The sequence below is a fragment of the Poecilia reticulata genome, chromosome 8 (assembly GCF_904066995.2).
Source record: "Poecilia reticulata chromosome 8, P_reticulata-male-v2, whole genome shotgun sequence".
NCBI classification, from domain to species: domain Eukaryota; kingdom Metazoa; phylum Chordata; class Actinopteri; order Cyprinodontiformes; family Poeciliidae; genus Poecilia; species Poecilia reticulata.
The window spans coordinates 3549578-3569403 of NC_088837.1; the positions used below are offsets into that span (position 1 = coordinate 3549578).

At 41.5% G+C, this 19826-nt stretch overlaps 1 protein-coding gene across 2 annotated transcripts in view; it reads right to left on the reverse strand.

Annotated features, from left to right (window-relative positions):
- The window catches only part of rras (RAS related), a 42572-nt gene extending 36925 nt beyond the window's left edge, over positions 1-5647 (reverse strand). The window contains exons 1-2 of one of the 2 annotated variants that reach the window (XM_008415020.3): positions 4942-5590; positions 2480-2567 (exon numbers count right to left, since the gene is read on the reverse strand). In XM_008415020.3, the coding sequence (XP_008413242.1) occupies positions 2480-2567; positions 4942-5028 (175 nt within the window). In that variant the 5' untranslated portion in view covers positions 5029-5590. Of the gene's footprint in view, positions 1-2479; positions 2568-4941 lie in introns of both variants that reach the window. The other variant, XM_081609645.1, reaches the window with a different exon arrangement.
- Positions 5648-19826: the final 14179 nt, after the last annotated feature.

Consider the following 19826-nt stretch of genomic DNA (forward strand, 5'->3'; position numbering starts at 1 on the left):
CATCTTGCATCCTGGTGTTAGCTACTAGATTGTCTCAGGGGACTCATTGCATAGCATTCACTGAATATCTTGCTTGGTATTACAAATCTGGGTCGTTATTGCTCTGGTTCTAGGGACCTGCTTATGTGCCATCATGAATACTGCCTCTGTGCTGTGGTTCAGTCTAAGACTTTGTCAAATGGAGCTGTCAGTGCATACCTGTTGATTGTCTGGACCTTGTTTCTGTCATTGGACTTGCCTTACTATTTGTAAGTACAGTGGCTTGCAAAAGTATCCATAGCCCTTGAACTTTTCCATATTTTGTCACAACTGCAAATATATTTTCACAGAATTTTATGGAAAATAAAAGCTAAAAGTCCAGTATTCAGCCCCCGTCCCCTGAATGCAACCAATTGTCTTCAGAAGTTGACTGCTAATGGTAAAAAATTCAACTCCTCTATGACTGCCACAAAAGTTGGCTAAGAGAATATTGGGGAACAAACAGCATGAAGTCCAAGGAACACACCAGACAGGACAGGGATAAAGTTGTGGAGAAGCTTAAAGCAGGCTTAGGCCATCTCACAGAGTACTGTTCCATTAATCATCTGGAAATGGAAAGAGCAAATCACACAGCTGTGAACCTACCAAGAAAAGGTCATCCACCTAAACTTACAGGCTGAGCAAGAAGAGCACTGATCAGAGATACAGCCAAGAGGCTCATGGTGGATCTGGATGAAATGCAGAGATATCCACACCTCAGGTGGGGGAATCTGTCCACATTATAACTTAGTCATGCACTGCAAAAATGTGGTTTTATGGAAGAGTGGCAATAGAAAAGCCATGGTATAAAGAAAACTATAAGAAGTCCCTATAACTATGAGAAGTTGCAGTTTGCCAAAAGCTAAATTGGGATACAGCAAAAATGATAAGACAAGACCAAAATGAACTTTTTGGCAAAAATGCAAAGCACTAATTGTGGTGGAGAACAAACACTGCACATCAATCTGAACACACCTTCCCCACTGACAAACATGGTGGTGGCAGCATCTTGCTCTGAGGGTGCTTCTTTTCTTCAGGGACAGGGAAAATTGTTAGAGTTGATTGTAAGATGGACTAAGCCAAATACAGGATAATCTTGGAAGAAAACCTGAACACACCTGAACCTGAAGTCTGCAAAAGACTTGAGGCTGGGGCAGAGGTTCACCTTCCAGAAGGACAACTACCCTAAACATAAAGCCAGATTTACAATGGAATGGTTTAAATAAAAACATATTTATGTTTTAGAAAGGCAAAGTCAAAGTCTAGACATAAACTCAGCAGAGATTCTTTGGCAAGATCTGAAAACTGCTGACAAGTCAATTTTATTTGTATAGCATATTTCAGCCACAAGGCCAAAGTGCTTTACATCAAAGAACTAAAAAGTAATAAAAATAACATACATTCACCATAAAAAGAAAAAGAAATTAAATTCAAAGTAAAATCAAAATTAAAATCATATACATAAAATATATTGATACATCTACCAATGATTAAGATTCAGAAACAACTGTAAATTGGTGTGGTTTTAGCCTTGATTTAAAGGAATTCAACTGTGTTGCAGTTTTCTGGAAGTTTATTCAAGATTTGTGGTACATTGAAGCTAAATTCTGCTTCAAAATGCTTGGTTCTGGGGATGCAGAGCAGACCAGAATCAACAAACTGTTAGCAGTGGAATAGTTTGGTGAAAAAATTGCTTTATTATGGTTTATATTTATTTTAATCCATGCACTTATTCCACATATTTATTATTCATAATATTTTAATTAAACAAAATTTGATCAAAATATATATTAATTTCTGTATATTTTTAGGTGCCACATACATTCCAAGGTTGGGTTTAGGCATCCAACTAACCTTTATAAAATATTCAGTCTTATAGCACAGAGTAATCATATTGCCATCTCATCCCCAGTGTAAGAGTTGGCAATTTACACACAATTCATGTGTGTAAACAGCGACACGTGAATTAGAAAGACACTGTAGTAATTAGCAGGACCTTCCGGCAGACAACCAATCAGAATGAGAGGTTGTGTGAATATTCATGAGGTCCTGCTATTACACAAACCTGCCATAGGGGGCGCTGTGGTGATACACAGATTATACACAAAATCAGGTTTATGTGTATTAACCGGACATCTCGTTTTTTTTGCATTTTTGGGGTTATTAGACCAATAGAAACCTTTCTACGCTTTTAGATTTTTGTCAAAATTAGCAGGACACCGCTCCTGTCCCGTTAATTCAAAATGTCCTGCTAGTGTTGTGTGTATTCTGACGAAATGTCCTGCTAAACCACATTTACCAACGCACACACACACACACACACACACACACACACACACACACACACACACACACACACAGGGAGCAAACACACACTGCCTGAGTCTTCTCACACTGTGGGCTGTGAAACAAAACTGTTGACACAATCGGAGGGAATCAGTGTAATGTGGTGCAGCCTTACTGTCTAGCCGAGTCTCCTTCCCATCCACAGTGCACACCTTGGTGTAGGAGTCTTCAATGGTGGGGTCGTAGTCTGACACAAAGTAGGACTGTAGGACACATTCATCGTTAGTGGTGGAGCAGCTTACACAGTGTACTGATTTCTTCTACTTATTCCAAACAAAAACATCCTTCCATCTTAAACTGCAACAGAGACATTGTTTGGTCCCATTATTCACCTGACCAACATTTAAATAAGCCACTTGTTGGAGAGCACTGAATGCTGGGGTTCATTCACTCCAGCCCTGTTTAGTCGGCTTTAATCGAACTCTAGTTTGTTTGTCAAGAAAGTCCGGTTTGTTTGGTGAATGTGCAATTGAACTGAATGCTGGGGTCCAAAGTCCAGCCTGCCAAAAAACCTAGGTCTCAGTTAAATTGAAGTGAACTCTGGCGCTGGTGAAGTGCATACTAAATCACCAAGCTGACCGGAGGCTGCTCCCAAGCAGTGCATTATGGGTAAACTACAAAATGGGTAAACTGAGGCTGCACAGTGGCGCAGTTGGTAGAGCTGTTGGCTTGCAGCAAGAAGGTTCTGGGTTCGATTCCCGACCCCAGTCTTTCTGCATGGAGTCTCCATGTTCTCCCTGTGCATGGTGGGTTTTCTGCGGGTACTCCAGTTTCCTCCCACAGTCCAAAAACATGACTGTCAGGTTAATTGGCCTCTCCAAATTGTCCCTAGGTGTGAGTGTGTGTGTGCATGGTTGTGTGTCCTGTGTGTCTCTGTGTTGCCCTGCGACAGACTGGTGACCTGTCCAGGGTGACCCCGCCTCTCGCCTGGAACGTTAGCTGGAGATGGGCACCAGCAACCCTCCCGACCCCACTGAGGGACAAGGGTGTAAGAAGACGGATGGATACAAAAACAAAATGCACTAATCTAAAGCAAGCAGGAGAAATGTATCATGTTTTTATTTAACCAAAGACAAAAGAGAAATCCTACAACTGCTAAAATTTGACCCTACTCAATTTTTGCTCACATTTTGTGAAATATAAGCATGTTATGTCTTCTTCAGAGGTTTGCGTATCATTTCCTTCAGTGGTTCTTTGGACCAGTCAGTTATGTGGAGATTTTAGATTATGTTGTCTAACCAACTGCTTTCATGAAAACTAAGTTCCTTGAGGAAAGTGACCATTGTTGGCAGAAAAATGCACTCTGGAAAATAATAAAAACATTTCAAGAGGAGTTGAAGCACCCAGTCATGTCTGAGTGTTGATCTGATATCCAAATAGATTCACATCCAAGGAGGTCTCAACTCCTAGGTTATTCCCTGCCTTTAAACTTCCACTACCCGTGGTATCGTTTTACTGAACAATCCCAACTAGAAAATGGAGAATAGGACTTCACGAAATACAACGTGTTTGCAGAGTGGGAAAGAAAAAACTAGATGCCAACTCTGCTTTTAGTGGATTTGGGTTAATGGCATCACATCAATCAAGCTGACCAGCTGGGACTACTAAACATTGTGGTGGAAACTTCCTGACTGATTATGACTAAGTGTTTGCCCAGTTCATCCTCACTTAATTGTATTTTATTGTTGGAAATTGTCCCAAAACCCACATAGTGTTCTTCAACTCCTCACCTTCTGGATGCCATAGTGCAGACTAAAAAAATTATGTCTATGAAGAAAAGTCTGCCAACTAGCTTTAACTGGTCTGTGTTGCTCTTCATCGAACCAAACCACTGCAGTGGATTCCTTCATACAGTTTGTGATCTGTGAAACCTTCAGATTAATCTGAAAAAACATGTAAGAAGCCATTTCAGTACATCTTAATGCATTTACACCACTGTGGATTGAGTCCTGCTGGACTCCTGGTCAAACTGGGACTGAATGACAATGGGTGAGTCAGGTGGTTGAGCATGTGCACCTCAATGCTGAACTCCTGGGTTTGATTCTCATTCTCAGACCATTTGTCTTCCCCCTCTCTCGCCACCCTACTTTCTGTTAATGAAAGTAACAGAAATTACCTTTTTGATTACTTAAAAAAGTCATTAGTACTAAAAACAATAACTTTTTGTTTTTAGTTCTAATGACTTATTTTGAAGGGTCACCAGATTATGAAAGTTTTGTTCTGTCTGATGATTTTAATGCCTTCTGGGCATACAGAATGTTGCTCAAAATAGGAACATAATCAGACTTTTGTGTCCAGGTGTGAAAAGTATGAGTTTTAGAACCTTGAAATGAATGTCCAGAATACTTAAAAACAGCAAACTTGTCCTTTAGTCGCGGTGAGGAATCACAACCTAGCTTCAGGACAACCCGCATTAAAAAGGGCGAACTGGTCCTTTACTTCCATTGAGGAATCACAACCGAACTTCAGGGCGAACTGGTCTTTAACTCCCATCTAGGAATTTCATCCTAACTTCAGGACAATCCTCATGACAAAGCAAGCAGGCCGTGTCTGTAGAGACAAAGTTTATGTACCTACCTGGATGAACTGGATGGTCAGGGCGCTCTTCCCCACTCCACCTCCTCCCACTACCACCAGTTTGAATCTCTCTTCTTCCCCACTCATTCCTGATGGGGAAACTTTCTTTGAAAATTAAAAAGCGTTTCAAGGTCTGATTCACCAGGTCTCGCCCAAAAAGCCCAAAACAAAATCCCCCCAGCCCCTGTAGCGTTAACCGGAGCTTCAAACACGGACACACGGCACTTCTATCACCACAGTTTCAGACTCAAACTTATCATGCGCATGTTTTGTTTTTTTTTTCCCTCTCCGACGACGTGTTAACGGACAGAGCCACACCTGAGTACCAAAGTCCTCCGAAGTATTGCGGTGTAGTTTAGGACGTAGTTTCGTCTTGATTGAGTTAAGACAGAAACAGCTCGGGTGCTGGGCTCTTCCCTATTCTTTCTGTTTGTCTTCTATCTCAGCCCTGAGCAGCTTCTGAGGGCGGAACTGCTTCCTCTTTAACCCTGTGAGAAACCTGAAGCAGCGGGGCTGAGCTCGCTTTCAGCCGAACTTTCACAGAGCAGCAGCCTGTGGTCGGTGTCTGACTTTCCTCTTTGAAATGCCTTGTTGATTTGCAGTTCATTAATGCTGAAAACTGTTCCTATTCAACTCAAGTTTCATGTGTCACTTTCCTTATTTGGTCATACGGGATGTCCGTGACATCATTTCAAGTATCTCGCAGGATGTACAATCAGCGCAAGCTCGGAAAACTTTCAGGGAGCAGTTTCATGCTCATAAACTTTTTTGTCTGCTAAACAGGTTAAGTTTAGCACAGCTGGTCAAGAGCGGAAACGTTAGAATGGATATAGATTTTAAAAGACGTGTTAAAATAATGTAAGCTCCATTCAAGAATAACTCAAGAGCAGAAAAAGCCTACATAGAAGTGTATGCCTCAGGCTACACAAACTACGTGGACATTTGCCAAAACGTCACAGTCCAGCGCCACCATGTAGACTCTAACTAACTAACACTGAAGCCGTTGTTAAGCTGTTGAAAAGCCAAGAAGAAACTATTTGTACCCAGTTACCATTTCCTTGGGTCACCCAGTTCCAACCATTGACTTCAATGTGAAAGTTTAACATTAAGTGGTGTCCAACTGTGTTGGATAAGGTGATTCTGTGTCCTTCCTCTGTCTCTTTTATCTGCTCACATGCACAGGGCCAGGGCCGTGCACACACCACTAAAGGGGCAGGTGCTCAACAGCAAAAAAGGGCACATCTAACCGCATTCTAGGACAGAATATTAACAGCCTCTCAGCTTTCCGAGTTTAATAAACAATGATAAATTACAAAATTGTGAGATATACAATCAAAGCTAACGAACATCTCTATATAGAGCATAACACTATGCCTATGTAAGATATTTTATTAGTAATTTCTTTCTGCAAGTCTATTTTGTTATAGGAAAGTATTGCAATATTCAAACCTGCAATTTAGCAAGATATGTAAATCAGAGCTAGAGCACCAGACATATTTTGTCTTTACTGAATTACACCATTAAAAATATAAACAAGGGCACAATGCAACCTTTTAGTGACTGTAATCTATACAACAAAGAGCTGCCTGTTTGCTACACTTGCAGTGTAGATTAAGATGGTCCATTCAGGAAAGCAGAGCTGCACGTGGAACTGCAGAAAAACGAAAAAAACAAAGGCAAAAATTGAATTGTTAATGCATGTCATAATGAGAAAGACCTACTCAGTTTTGCTTAAAAAAAACACTTTTAAAAAATTTAAATCACACATTTTTGACTCATGAAGTTAACTTTCTTTTTTGCAAAACAAACTTATTTGCGCTTGTCAGAAATCTTTTCTTGCTATTCTAAGTTTTTGTTTGTGACTCAAAGTTTTGCTTGTGATTCTCACATGACGTTTTGAACGGGGACTAAAATCACAACAAAATATTTCTGATGTGTGCAAATAAATGTTTACGTTTGGTAAAAATGAGTTATTTAATTTAAAAAGTCTTTTAAACAAAACTTTTTTTAAAGGAATCATTACAATTCCAAAAGTTTTGACTACAATTTTATTTTACTTAACTGAGGTTAGTTCTTTTTTCCATTGAATATTTGGGAAACAAATTTAACTTCATACTCTGCAAACCAGACCCTAAACTTAAAGTCTGGGTTGAGTCTTTTCCTACATTAATGACACACTTTTATTACATACATTATATCTATCATGGTAATTCAGGGCGAGTTATTTTTAATTCTCAATGAATGTTGTTGGACAATTATTGACGCGTCATTCTCCTTCAAGATACATTTACCTAACGCTGGAATAAATGAAATGCATATTATGCAGCAAAGGAAATTAGAAGATCGGACATATATCCATTATGGAGATGATCAGTTTTGGACGGGCGATGTGCCCTTATTGCATAAGCAATACTGAAGAATGACTGATATCATTAGATACAGGGGAGAAGCTTTTAGTTATCTAGCTTTGTTAGCAAAGTCGTTAGCTATCAGCTAGCTAATAGCACAACAACAACAGCCTAATGTCTGTATGATAGAAATCCTGAATCGATAGATAAGAACAGTTTCTCCTCACCTGCCTGTCTCCTCCCGCTCAGTAGTTCTTCAGAGAAAGGCAGACGCAGAGGCCTGTCAGTGTCTGTTGTATTTCATTACCTCTCTGCTTAAACCGCTACTCCGTGCTGAAGCAGAAACGATACTTCAACGTTTTCCGTCATCTGACAAGTAGCAAGTCTACTCCACTTTATTCACCAAAAACGTTTTTTTTTAAATTCACCAAAAACTGTTCTGTAATCTGGAACGTTCGCTACGTTGAGCTTCAGTTAGCCGCCTTATCTCACTGCGCGAGAGGCATCACGGGCAAAAGGTCAAAGGTAACAAGGTTATTAGGCTTATTATGTTACACAAAAAAGAAACAAAAAAGCAAAGAATTTTACCACATGTTTTTATGTGTCTGAAGAGAGCTTAGGAAATAATAATACCAAAAACAAAAAAAAACAAAAAAGAAATTGACCAAAAGGACACTTGGGGGCAAGGAGCTAAAAGGGCAGGTGCTCAAACATCCCCCACCCCCTCTGCACGTGCCTGCACAGGGCTGCATGCTTACATAACCATAACATTTAAGGCTGGCGACAATCTTATATGTCACACATAAACAAAACCTGATGAAGCAGACCAACAGTCTCAGAGAGGGAGCAGAATGAGGTAAAAGCAGAACTCGCGCTACAATCTTTTCTCCATTTGGTGTCGCCCTTAAGGTGAGCTGAGTGGAGCCCAGCGCTGGACGGTGAACGTCGTTCTGTAGCTTTCATTTGTATGAGTTGTATGGTTTGCAGCATTTGATCATTTTCAGCATTAAAAGCTGTTTTATACTTAACCAAATTTCATTATTTCTCAAGGTAATGACAGTGAGGGGTACTGGTTTGTTCCCGAAACTAGTAAATGGACCCAGGTGGTGCACAGAAACATGGGTCTGAAAATGGGTGAAGTACAAGAACTGTGCAGCAGGAGGAGGATTATTTGTTATGCATTTTTCCTCTGATACCCCAAACTAAAACCCAGTGACACCAGCTGGGCCGCTTTATTCATGAGCCGGTGGGCAGCCAGGAAAGAATAATGACAATTGGATATTTTTCTTAGCAGAGCTATTTCTCTTATTCATCTGTCCCTTTAAAGCTACATTCACACAGCATCTTAATGCTCAGTTCCAATTTTTGGGATTTTTCTGAAATCCTTTTTTTTTTGTGATCGTACTAATTAAGTCAGAATGCTATAAAACTTAGTAAACAATTTCCGACCCCAAAGCCACCCACCTGACGAACGTCATCATATAGCAATACATTTATGAAGTCATTTATCAATCAATTTTAAACTTTATTTAGCAATGGGTCAGAGCAGGAGTGAGGTGCATGTGATGTGCTTTTTATCAGCGAAAACAACGAAATTGGGCTGTTCAGACTGCTATAGAAAAAGTCTAAGGGCAAAAAAAAAAAATCTGATTAGTGTTGCGTTTGCTTACTGTACATACATAACCTAAGATACTAGCAGTTTGGGAGCTACCATTTCACCAAAACACCTTTGAAACGGTTATAGTTGACGGAGATCACTTCAACAACTCACATCTTCTATCTAGTTGGCAAACCTGCTGACTAGTAAATATGAAAAGATCTGACAAAGCCACATTAAAGAAAATAAAGGCAGCAGTGAAGAATGGTGTGAAATGTGCAAAGCTCACTGATTGTTTTTCAAGAAGACAAGAGTAAAAGACTAGCACCAAAAACGAAGCTAATGTAACCACAACTGTCTGAACTTAATTATATATTTAGGTGATGGCTAGTAATACATATGAAATTATTTTTAGGCTTCTCCTTAGCATTTGTTTATATGACAATTATAAAATACATTTAACATGCAGTCGGAGCGCCGAGTCCCTCCGATACCGAGCAGGTAATTTAAGAACAACAGAGGGCAGCAACGCTTCAGCCCGATACAAACCACACAAGTAGTTAGTCAGATTAAGGTCCAAAACCTTCGATTTACAGCAGTTTAAGTGGCACCAACCCACATGAAAAACCCACAGAACAAATGGTAGAAATCATGTATTTCCCGAATCCCGAAAATATGGCATCTACCTTTGCTGTTTCATAATTATAATCCACGTTACAGTGTATTTTTCGACTTGGCTGCTATAATCTGTTCTTGCGTTACACAAACGTAATTTCTCTTTTTTCCCTCTGAGATTCTGCTTAGAAAATGAGGTTATAAAGTTACATACCCCCGCTGCTTTTTGTTTTTAAAATAGTAAATTTAGGTTTGCCTCGACTTTTATAAACTAATGCCTCTTATATGCATCATTTTTTGTATTACTGTTGGTACAGATATTAGGCGAACATTGTGCTTTGCCTGCTATAGTTTAAATTCATTTCAGCTGCACACTTTCAAAAGAGTATTCAGATTTTAACATGCATTTTCTAAGTAGTATTTCAGTTCACTCCATTGGAGTCACAGACATAATTAATACGTAGACGCCTCATGGAGCGGGCCATGAGGCGCATGGCTATTCTGTCAGATAGCCATGCGTTGTCAGATTGTCATACGCGTATGACAAACTGATGGCTATATCTGTCGGATCATCATACGTTGTCAGATCGCCATACACGGAGGACAAACTGACAGCTATTTCTGTCAGACAATTGTACGCTATGATCACCATATTTTATATTTAATCATCTTTATTAAACCAGTGTTAGATCGTCATACAGCTGCTAATGTAATAACAAAGTTATTAGCGACTGTATGACTTCCTGATTTCTCTGTTAACCTGTCTGATTGACATACACTTTATTAGCGACTGTATGACTTCCTGATTAATACCAATGACATCAGTTGTATGATGCAATATATTTACTGTAGAATATTTTACTTCTGTATTTTTAATAATTTGCACTGTCACCGGTGGGGTAAAACTGTTTAAATTACACTTTTTCCATTCGAACCTGTCCCCCATGTCTGTGGCACTATTAATTTGCGTCCGAAGAGAAACCAGACTGGAGCCAACCGTTTTAGAGCTCTCAATATTTTTCTTTTATCTTCCGTTTCAGTTCAGTTCACAGCATACATATCAGTCACAACAAGAAGAGGGAGAATCTCCCTCTCATCTGGACCATCTGGCTTTTAAAGGATTGGCTTCCACAAAGATTTGAGGGGTGGAGACATTTCACATTTCCAGAAAGAAAGAACAAACATTTGTACTAAACGATATTCCTAAAATATAAGCGGCAGAAAATGGATGGATGTATATATTCCTAAAAAAAATGTCTACACAGTTACAATTAACTCAAACAAAACTAGAAACAAAAACAATCTGGGCCCAAGCAAAATCCAAAATACATCTCTCCTCCCTCTCAGAAAATGGATTTTCCCAATGAGGGTGATTGGAAACACCAGGTCCTTGTCAGCACTGCTCACAATACATTTACCCAAATAAATTAGAATATATAAAGTACACAAAAAACAGCACCTGTTAGAGAAGGGGGTAAATCCCTCACAGGCACATCTTTGTGTGTCCACCTTGAGCAGTAGTCACACTGTATCTGTGAAGTGGACAGAAAAAGAAAACAGTTATAAGTTAGCAAGTGTAATGTGTTTGCAGCATTAAATTGTACAGTTTAATTGTTTACCATGTCAATTATGTTCTCTGTAGCATTATAGTGAAGCATGTTGCATTCCACACAGTACTCTTCCACCTTGTCTGGGAACAAATAAAGGCATTTAGAGTGTACTTTACCAAAAATAGTCAAGTACAACCTCTTTATATTCTGTTGACAAGCCATCATGTTCTACTTGTACATAACGGAAAATACTGCAATTTAGTATTTCATATATCGGAATTTTTTTAATACTTTGGACTGTTCCTGCATGGCCTATGGGAAAATTTGTTCTGTTTGGAATGAAAAATTCTGTGATTGGCTCTTAAGCCATCTTGTGTTTTTGATTGTTAGAACATTAACAAAAACTGATCAACAGGTTTCACACAGACTTCCACAGTTCCCTGAACAGCGGAAATGGTTCTTCATACCGAACATTAATATAATTTTTTGTGTTCCGACCAAAAACTTCTTAGAATCATAGCTGTCCAAAGCTATGAATCTCCGAAACATTCAGCCAGCAAACTGGAAAACAAGACTTCTTTGTAATTGTATGAGCAACAATGTCCTAGAGGTGGTAAACTTCAGGAATCGCTGTGGATGTTTACCTTTATGCACTTAAGTTCCCTGACAACTTTGAAGGGAGGTCCAACTCTTTGGCACCGGTCACATTGAGACACCTTTACAACATTACAGTTTCTAAGTTTTACGACACTTTGGACCATAAAGATTTTGCTAACTATGTTGTTACATACCCATTTCTCAATGCCTGCTGTCATACCGGGCCAATAGAATCGGGAACACATGGCACTGCGTGTTTTGACAATGCCAGTGTGTCCTCCCATGGGGGATGCATGAAACTCCTTGAAGAGGTTCCAGGCCTCCTCTTTGGACCGTAAGCCCTTCTTTCGGGTAAGGATCCGGAGAATAGGTCCCCAGCTGTATTAAAACAATGACCATATTACGTCAATATTGTAGTCAAAAATGTTACTTTTGTTAAAGATATAAAAAACTTACCTTGAATGCTAAATTTTACGGCATACTTCCTCAAAGTTTGCCTCTGTCCTCTGTTGAGCATCAATGGGTAAGAGCCTACAGAAATAAAATTGAAGACCTCACCCCATTTGAACTCCATGTTTTTCTTGTTATAAATGACACAAGAAAAACATGTAAATTGCATCAACAGGCATTTAAACAAGACAATTCATTACACACTGCAAATTGTTCAAATATATAATAATACCCTGCTGCAGCTGTGTACACAACAAAACCCACCCACTCCTGCTGCTAAACACGCCAACTGGTGCTGCAATAATATGACATTTCTGTGAAATATTGGTTCTTAGGACAAGAAATACAAAACTAAACTAAACAAAATAAAGTTTGTAGTGAGAGCTTATTCATATCCATCCTTTTTAATTCTGATTTAATACAAAAAAACTTCTAATCTACATGTTTATGCATGTGCATCCAACAATGCAATTCTTGAAATACTGCAGAAAACACAACAGTGAGTTTAAATGCAATTTACAGATCCCAATTTTTATTGACAACACTGGTGGACGCCATGTCCTTCCTGACAACGCATGGTCGACACAGGGACTTCTAGTGACTCAAGAACATCTCCTGTCTTTTATTAATTGAGGCAAAAGTCACACTGATAGTGACTGTTGGCTACATAACACAGGTGGCTGTACTTGGCGTTTTATCCTTAAAAATTACAGAAAAAATATAAGACACTCAATATGTATTTTCAATGTGCATTCATAAAAATACATTTTGCCGAACAATAACTGTCGGAATGATGAGCAGATCGATGCATGAATCCTAAAATTCAAAGCACAAAATTTAAAGCTATCTAATTTCATATGTGTATTTAAAAAACATAACTTTTACATATTCACATTATGGGAAAATTAGACTTTTTCATTGTTGAGCGAGACTCTTTTTTTTTTTCTTTAATCAGACCAGCTAAAGCCAGTCCAAGTAAAAAACTTGGATGAATTCAGATTTAGTTTATGCTATACTGAACTTTGACAGTAATGTTCCTTCTCCTAACACAAAAGAAGAAACTGAAGTGGCAGCCCTCTCCTTGGGCTGCCACCTTATCGTGGTGGAGGTGTTTGAGTGTCCCAATGATCCTAGGAGCTATGCTGTCTGGGGCTTTATGCACCTGGTAGGGTCACCCAAGGCAGACAGGTCCTAGGTGAGGAACCAGACAAAGCGCAGTCCGAAGACCCCTTATGATGAACACAAACTTTGCACTTTGTTTTCTCTCGCCCAGACGCGGGTCACCGGGTCCCCACTTTGGAGCCAGGCCTGGAGGTAGGCCACGATGGTGAGCGCCTGGTGGCCGGGCTTTTACCCACGGAGCCTGGCCGGGCTCAGCCCGAAGAGGAGACGTGGGTACCCTTTCTGATGGGCTCACCACCTGTCCGAGGGGCTAAAGGGGTCGGGTGCATTGTGCTATGGGCGGCAGCCGAGGGAGGGGACCCTGGCGGTCTGATTCTCGGCTGCAGAAGCTGGCTCTTGGGACGTGGAACGTCACCTCTCTGGTGGGGAAGGAACTGGAGCCAGTGTGCGAGGCTGAGAGGTTCCGGCTAGAAATAGTCGGCCTCACCTCGACGCATGGCTCTGGTTCTGGAACCAGTCTCCTTGAGAGGGGTTGGATGTACTTCCACTCTGGAGTTGCCCACGGTGAGAGGCACCGGGCTGGAGTGGGCATACTTGTTGCCCCCCATTTGGGCGCCTGTACGTTGGGGTTCACCCCGGTGAACGAGAGGGTAGCCTCCCTCTGCCTATGGATGGGGGGACGGGTTCTGACTGTTGTTTGTGCTTACGGGCCAAACGGCAGTTCAGATTACCCACCCTTCTTGGAGTCCTTAGAGGGGGTACTGGAGAGTGCCCCTCCTGGGGACTCCCTTGTTCTACTGGGGGACTTCAACGCTCACGTGGGCAATGACAGTGAGACCTGGAGAGGCGTGGTTGGGAGGAACGGCCCCCCCGATCTGAACCCAAGTGGTGTTCTGTTGTTGGACTTCTGTGCTCGTCACGGATTGTCCATCACGAACTCCATGTTCAGGCATAAGGGCGTCCATATGTGCACTTGGCACCAGGACACCCTAGGCCGCAGTTCGATGATTGACTTTGTCATCGTCTCATCGGATTTGCGGCCGTATGTCTTGGACACTCGGGTGAAGAGAGGTGCGGAGCTGTCCACTGACCACTACCTGGTGACGAGTTGGCTCCGGTGGTGGGGGAGGAAGCCGGTCAGACCTGGCAGGCCCAAACGTGTAGTGAGGGTCTGCTGGGAACGTCTTGCGGAGTCCCCTGTGAGACGGAGCTTCAACTCTCATCTCCGGCAGAACTTCGAACACGTTCCAGGGGAGGTGGGGGATAACATTGAGTCTGAGTGGACCATGTTCTGTACCTCCATTGCCGAGGCGGCCTATCTGAGCTGCGTCCACAAGGTTGTTGGTGCCTGTCGCGGCGGCAACCCTCGAACCCGTTGGTGGACACCTCCGGTGAGGGATGCTGTCAAGTTGAAGAAGGAGTCCTACCGGGCCGTTTTGGCCTGTGGGACTCCAGAAGCAGCTGATGGGTACCGGCGGGCGAAACGGCATGCAGCTCGGGTTGTCGCTGAGGCAAAAACTCGGGCATGGGAGGAGTTTGGAGAGGCCATGGAGACAGACTTTCGTATGGCTTCGAGGCGATTCTGGTCCACCATCCGGCGTCTCAGGAGGGGGAAGCAGTGCAGCACCAACACTGTTTATAGTGGGGATGGTTCGCTGCTGACCTCAACTCAGGACGTTGTGGGCCAGTGGGCGGGATACTTCGAAGACCTCCTCAATCCCGCCAACATGCCTTCTGTTGAGGACGCTGAGCATGGGGCCTCTGGGTTGGGCTCTCCAATCTCTGGGGACGAGGTCGCCGGGGTGGTCAAAAAGCTCCTCGGTGGCAGGGCCCCGGGGGTGGATGAGATCCGCCCGGAGTTCCTTAAGGCTCTGGATGTTGCAGGGTTGTGTTGGCTTACACAACTCTGCAATATCGCATGGACATCGGGGGCAGTTCCCCTGGATTGGCAGACTGGGGTGGTGGTCCCCCTGTTTAAAAAGGGGGACCGGAGGGTGTGCTCCAATTACAGGGGGGCCACACTCTTAAGCCTCCCTGGTAAGGTCTATTCAGGGGTCCTGGAGAGGAGGGTCCGTCGGATAGTCGAACCTCGGATTCAGGAAGAGCAGTGTGGTTTTCGTCCTGGTCATGGAACACTGGACCAGCTCTACACTCTCAGCAGGGTCCTGGAGGGTGCATGGGAGTTTGCCCAACCAGTCTACATGTGTTTTGTGGACTTGGAGAAGGCGTTCGACCGTGTCCCTCGGGAGACCCTGTGGGGGGTACTCCGGGAGTATGGGGTACCGGGCCCTTTGATATGGACTGTCAGGTCCCTGTATGACCGGTGTCAAAGTCTGGTCCGCATTGCCAGCAGTAAGTCGGGCTCGTTTCCGGTGAGAGTGGGACTCCGCCAAGGCTGCCCTTTGTCACCGATTCTGTTCATTACTTTTATGGACAGAATTTCTAGGCGCAGCCGAGGTGTTGAGGGGATCCGTTTTGGTGGCCTTAGGATCGCATCTCTGCTTTTTGCGGATGATGTGGTCCTGTTGGCTTCATCGGAATGTGATCTGCAGCTCTCACTAGAGCGGTTTGCAGCCGAGTGTGAAGCGGCCGGGATGAGGCTCAGTGCCTCCAAATCAGTGGTGGGAAGTAACGAAGTACAAGTACTTCGTTACTGTACTTAAGTACAATTTTCGTGTATCTGTACTTTACTTAAGTAGATTCTTCTGTACACTTTCAAGGCCCTTTACAATCTCTCCCCACCATATCTTTCAAATCTTATTCATATTGCCATTCCCTCTCGCTCCCTCAGATCATCCTCCTCAATCCATTTCACTGTCCCCTCTGCCCGTCTCACAGAGCTTTCAGTCGCTCTGCTCCCCAACTATGGAACTCATTACCACCATACCTTAAACATAAAGTCATTATCAAATTTTAAAACCGAACTCAAAACACACCTTTTTAGATCTGCCTTTTCCACATGACACAATTGGTTTGCCTGATTTTACATAGTTTTTATATAGATACATTGTTTTGTTTTATTTATTTTTATCTATTTTTAATTGTTACATTTTATTTGTTTCTGTCACAGTTTTTTTTTACTATTGTACGGTGTCCTTGAGTGCCGGAAAGGCGCCTTTGAAATAAAATGTATTATTATTATTATTATTATTATTATTTAATAATGGGTACTTTCTACTTTTACTCCACTACATTTTACAGTAAGTATCTATACTTTCTACTTCACTACATTTCTACAAAAGTGTCGCGTTACTCGTTACATCCAAGTCGCGTTGCTCTTTTTTTCCATTAAAATGTGAAGTTCAGGGACTTAAGGTGGCGCCGTAAAATCCAAGCAATAACGTGACTTAGTGTCTGTTGTCACCCATCGGCTCCACCTTTACTCGCACGCGGAGCTCCAAGACATGCGCAGTGGTTTCCTCTGAGCGTCAGTAATATTATAGCGCTGCAAAATCATAAGATATGGCGACATGTAAAATCAGCAGCGCTTCGCTTTCACAGATGGTGGGGACTTCGTCCAATTTTTAACGTCACTTGGAAGGAAAGCTTAAAGAAAGGTAAGATCCGTGGACGTGATGCTAGCAAAGCTAGCTGTATTGACTGAAACACATGTTGCATCTACGATGAAAAAAAGTTGTCACTCATGCGCTGATTTACTGTGTGGAGGTGTTGACTGAGGTGTTGCATATATGGGAAAACGTTGTGACCAAAGTGCAATATAGTAATATGACATTCATGGATGATCCGATTCTTCTGGACGGATCTTGACCAAGTCCTATAGTGCTGAAGCCTCACTGAGAGCCGTTCTTTGTTCTTGTAATGCTCTGCGTACACTGCAGTAGCTATTTTATTTCATTAAAATATCTTTATATTTAATTGGCGAATAAATAAAACAAGAACGTAAGAACACAGAGCATGCTCATTGCTCTTTGTTTTTGTCACCTGTCATGGTGGCAGACGTTGCAGCAGGAGGGAGGATGAGAACAGTCACGGTGCTCCTCCTGCTTGGTTACTTCTTGCTTATTGGGCCTTGGACAGTGTTCATAGTTGAGCGTTGTTAATTGCTATGTTTAATGGTGCAATTTCTGACATTGGCAATATGGGCAACCGCCCAGGGTGTTATTTTTTTAGGGATGGCAGGAGACCTCTGTGTATTGTGGCACAGAGATGAAAGCAAAACAGAATGAAGAAGAGTTTGAATTGTCACTGGTTAAATTTATTTCAGCTCTAAGTATTTAATATCTAGGTGTTTTTATGGGAAAGTAAATCTTTCAGATCAATTTGAGAAGCAATTTTGATAGGTGCACTTAATTTTATTGTCATGTAGCATGGGGTGCTGGTTTTGATTTGGTCTTGGGTTCAGTGGTCCAGACTACAACTCTGCTACGAGGCTCCTTGGTTCCATGTCCTCCTCTGCCAGTTGGATTTCTTTCAAAATAAATGTGTGGCAAAAAAAGTGAAGTTCATGTTATGTTAGGACAGGAGACGAGATGTTTCCATCCCTGAAATTATGATGCATAGAATCACATATCTAAGTCTAAACTATGTTACAAAGTAAACTCAATAAAAACATGCTTTATCTGTGGCATTGTTCATTAAAATGGCACATTACTGATGTATTAAAATTAAATACGATTGGTACACTTAATGATATTAGTGATTAGGCAATGCATTCAGCAAGTACTTTTACTTTTAATACTTAAGTATTTTTAAAAGCCAGTACTTTTTTACTTTTACTTAAGTAGAATGTTAATGTGGTACTTTGACTTTTACTTAAGTACATTTTTGTCTGTGTATTTGTACTTTTACTTAAGTAATTTTTTGAGTACTTTCTCCACCACTGCTCCAAATCCAAGGCCATGGTCTTGAGCCAGAAAAGGGTAGAGTGCCTTCTCCGGGTCAGGGGGTCGTCCTGCCTCAAGTGGAGGAGTTTAAGTATCTGGGTATCTTGTTCACGAATGAGGGAAGAAGGGAGCGGGAGATTGACAGGCGGATTGGAGCAGCGTCTACTGTGAAGCGGGTGCTGTACCAGTCCGTCGTGGTGAAGAGAGAGCTGAGCCAAAAAGCGAAGCTCTCGATTTACCGGTCGATCTACGTTCCCACCTTCATCTATGGTCATGAGCTTTGGGTCATGACCGAAAGAACGAGATCACGGGTACAAGCGGCCGAAATGGGTTTCCTCCGCAGGGTTGCTGGGCTCTCCCTTAGAGATAGGGTGAGAAGCTTGGTCATCCGGGAGGGACTCGGAGTAGAGCCGCTGCTCCTCCACGTCGAGAGGAGCCAGTTGAGGTGGCTCGGGCATCTGGTAAGGATGCCTCCTGGACGCCTCCCTGGTGAGGTGTTCCTGGCACGTCCCACCGGGAGGAGGCCTCGGGGAAGACCCAGGACACGCTGGAGGGATTACGTCTCTCGGCTGGCCTGGGAACGCCTTGGGATTCCCCCGGAGGAACTGGAAGAAGTGGCTGGGGAGAGGGAAATCTGGGCCTCCCTTCTGAAGCTGCTGCCCCCGCTACCCGACCCCGGATAAGCGGAAGAAAATGGATGGCTGGATGATTCTTAAATTAATATGATCTGTTAACGAGAAAAGCCTTCATGTTCCAAAAACAACCTCAATTTGCATAATCTTAATATATGTAAATATATTAAGATTATAAAAACAAACAACATGAATGCTTTTCATATACATTAATAAAGATAAGGATTAGTTTCAAAAGTGACACACTGCTTTTGTATGGATAGCCGTTTCAGCCAAAATTAAATAAATAAATAAATAAATGGGTGAAATAAATAAAAAAATGAGTAAAATAAATCAAAAAATGAAAATGAGTGAAAATAAAAAAATTATTAAATAAATAACTTAGCTTTTTCATTAACCCAATTTTTCATATGATCAATTTCTCAATTTCCCTTTTTTCATTAATCTATTTTTCATTTAACCATTTTTTAATTTAGCTTTTTCATTAACCCAATTTTTCATTTATTTATTTTTCATATTATCAATTTCTCTTTTTCATTTATCTATTTTTCTTTTAACCACTTTTCAATTTCCCTATTTCATTAACCCAATTTTTTCATTTATCTATTTTTCATTTGTCCATTTTTTCATTTATCCCTTTATCCATTTACCCATTTTTCATTAATCTATTTTTTAATTTAACAATTTTTCAATTTCCTTTTTCCATTAACCTGATTTTCTATTTCCCAGTTTCATTAATCAATTTCTCATATATCCCTTTTTTATTTACCAATTTTTCTTTTATCTATTTTTCATTTAACATTTGTTTGAAAAATAGTTAATTTTCCCATTTTCCAATTTCCCTTATTCATTTAGTATTTCCTTATTTTCTTATTTATCACATTCTATTTCCCCTCAAAACTTAAAAAAAAAATGCAAATGAGGAGAGGCATGTCATCAGGCTACAACTTCCCCAATTGGTTGATTAGCGTCACACCCATACTTTGCTTCAAGAAAGATGGCAACCTACTAACGGGTTATCAATAAGCTGAAGCTCATTAACGTCATTAGAAAATAGTGTTATTACTCCTGACTTTAGTTCTCGTGTGGCCGCTTAGACAGAACGTGTTTCAGTTGGCGGCTCTCATGGA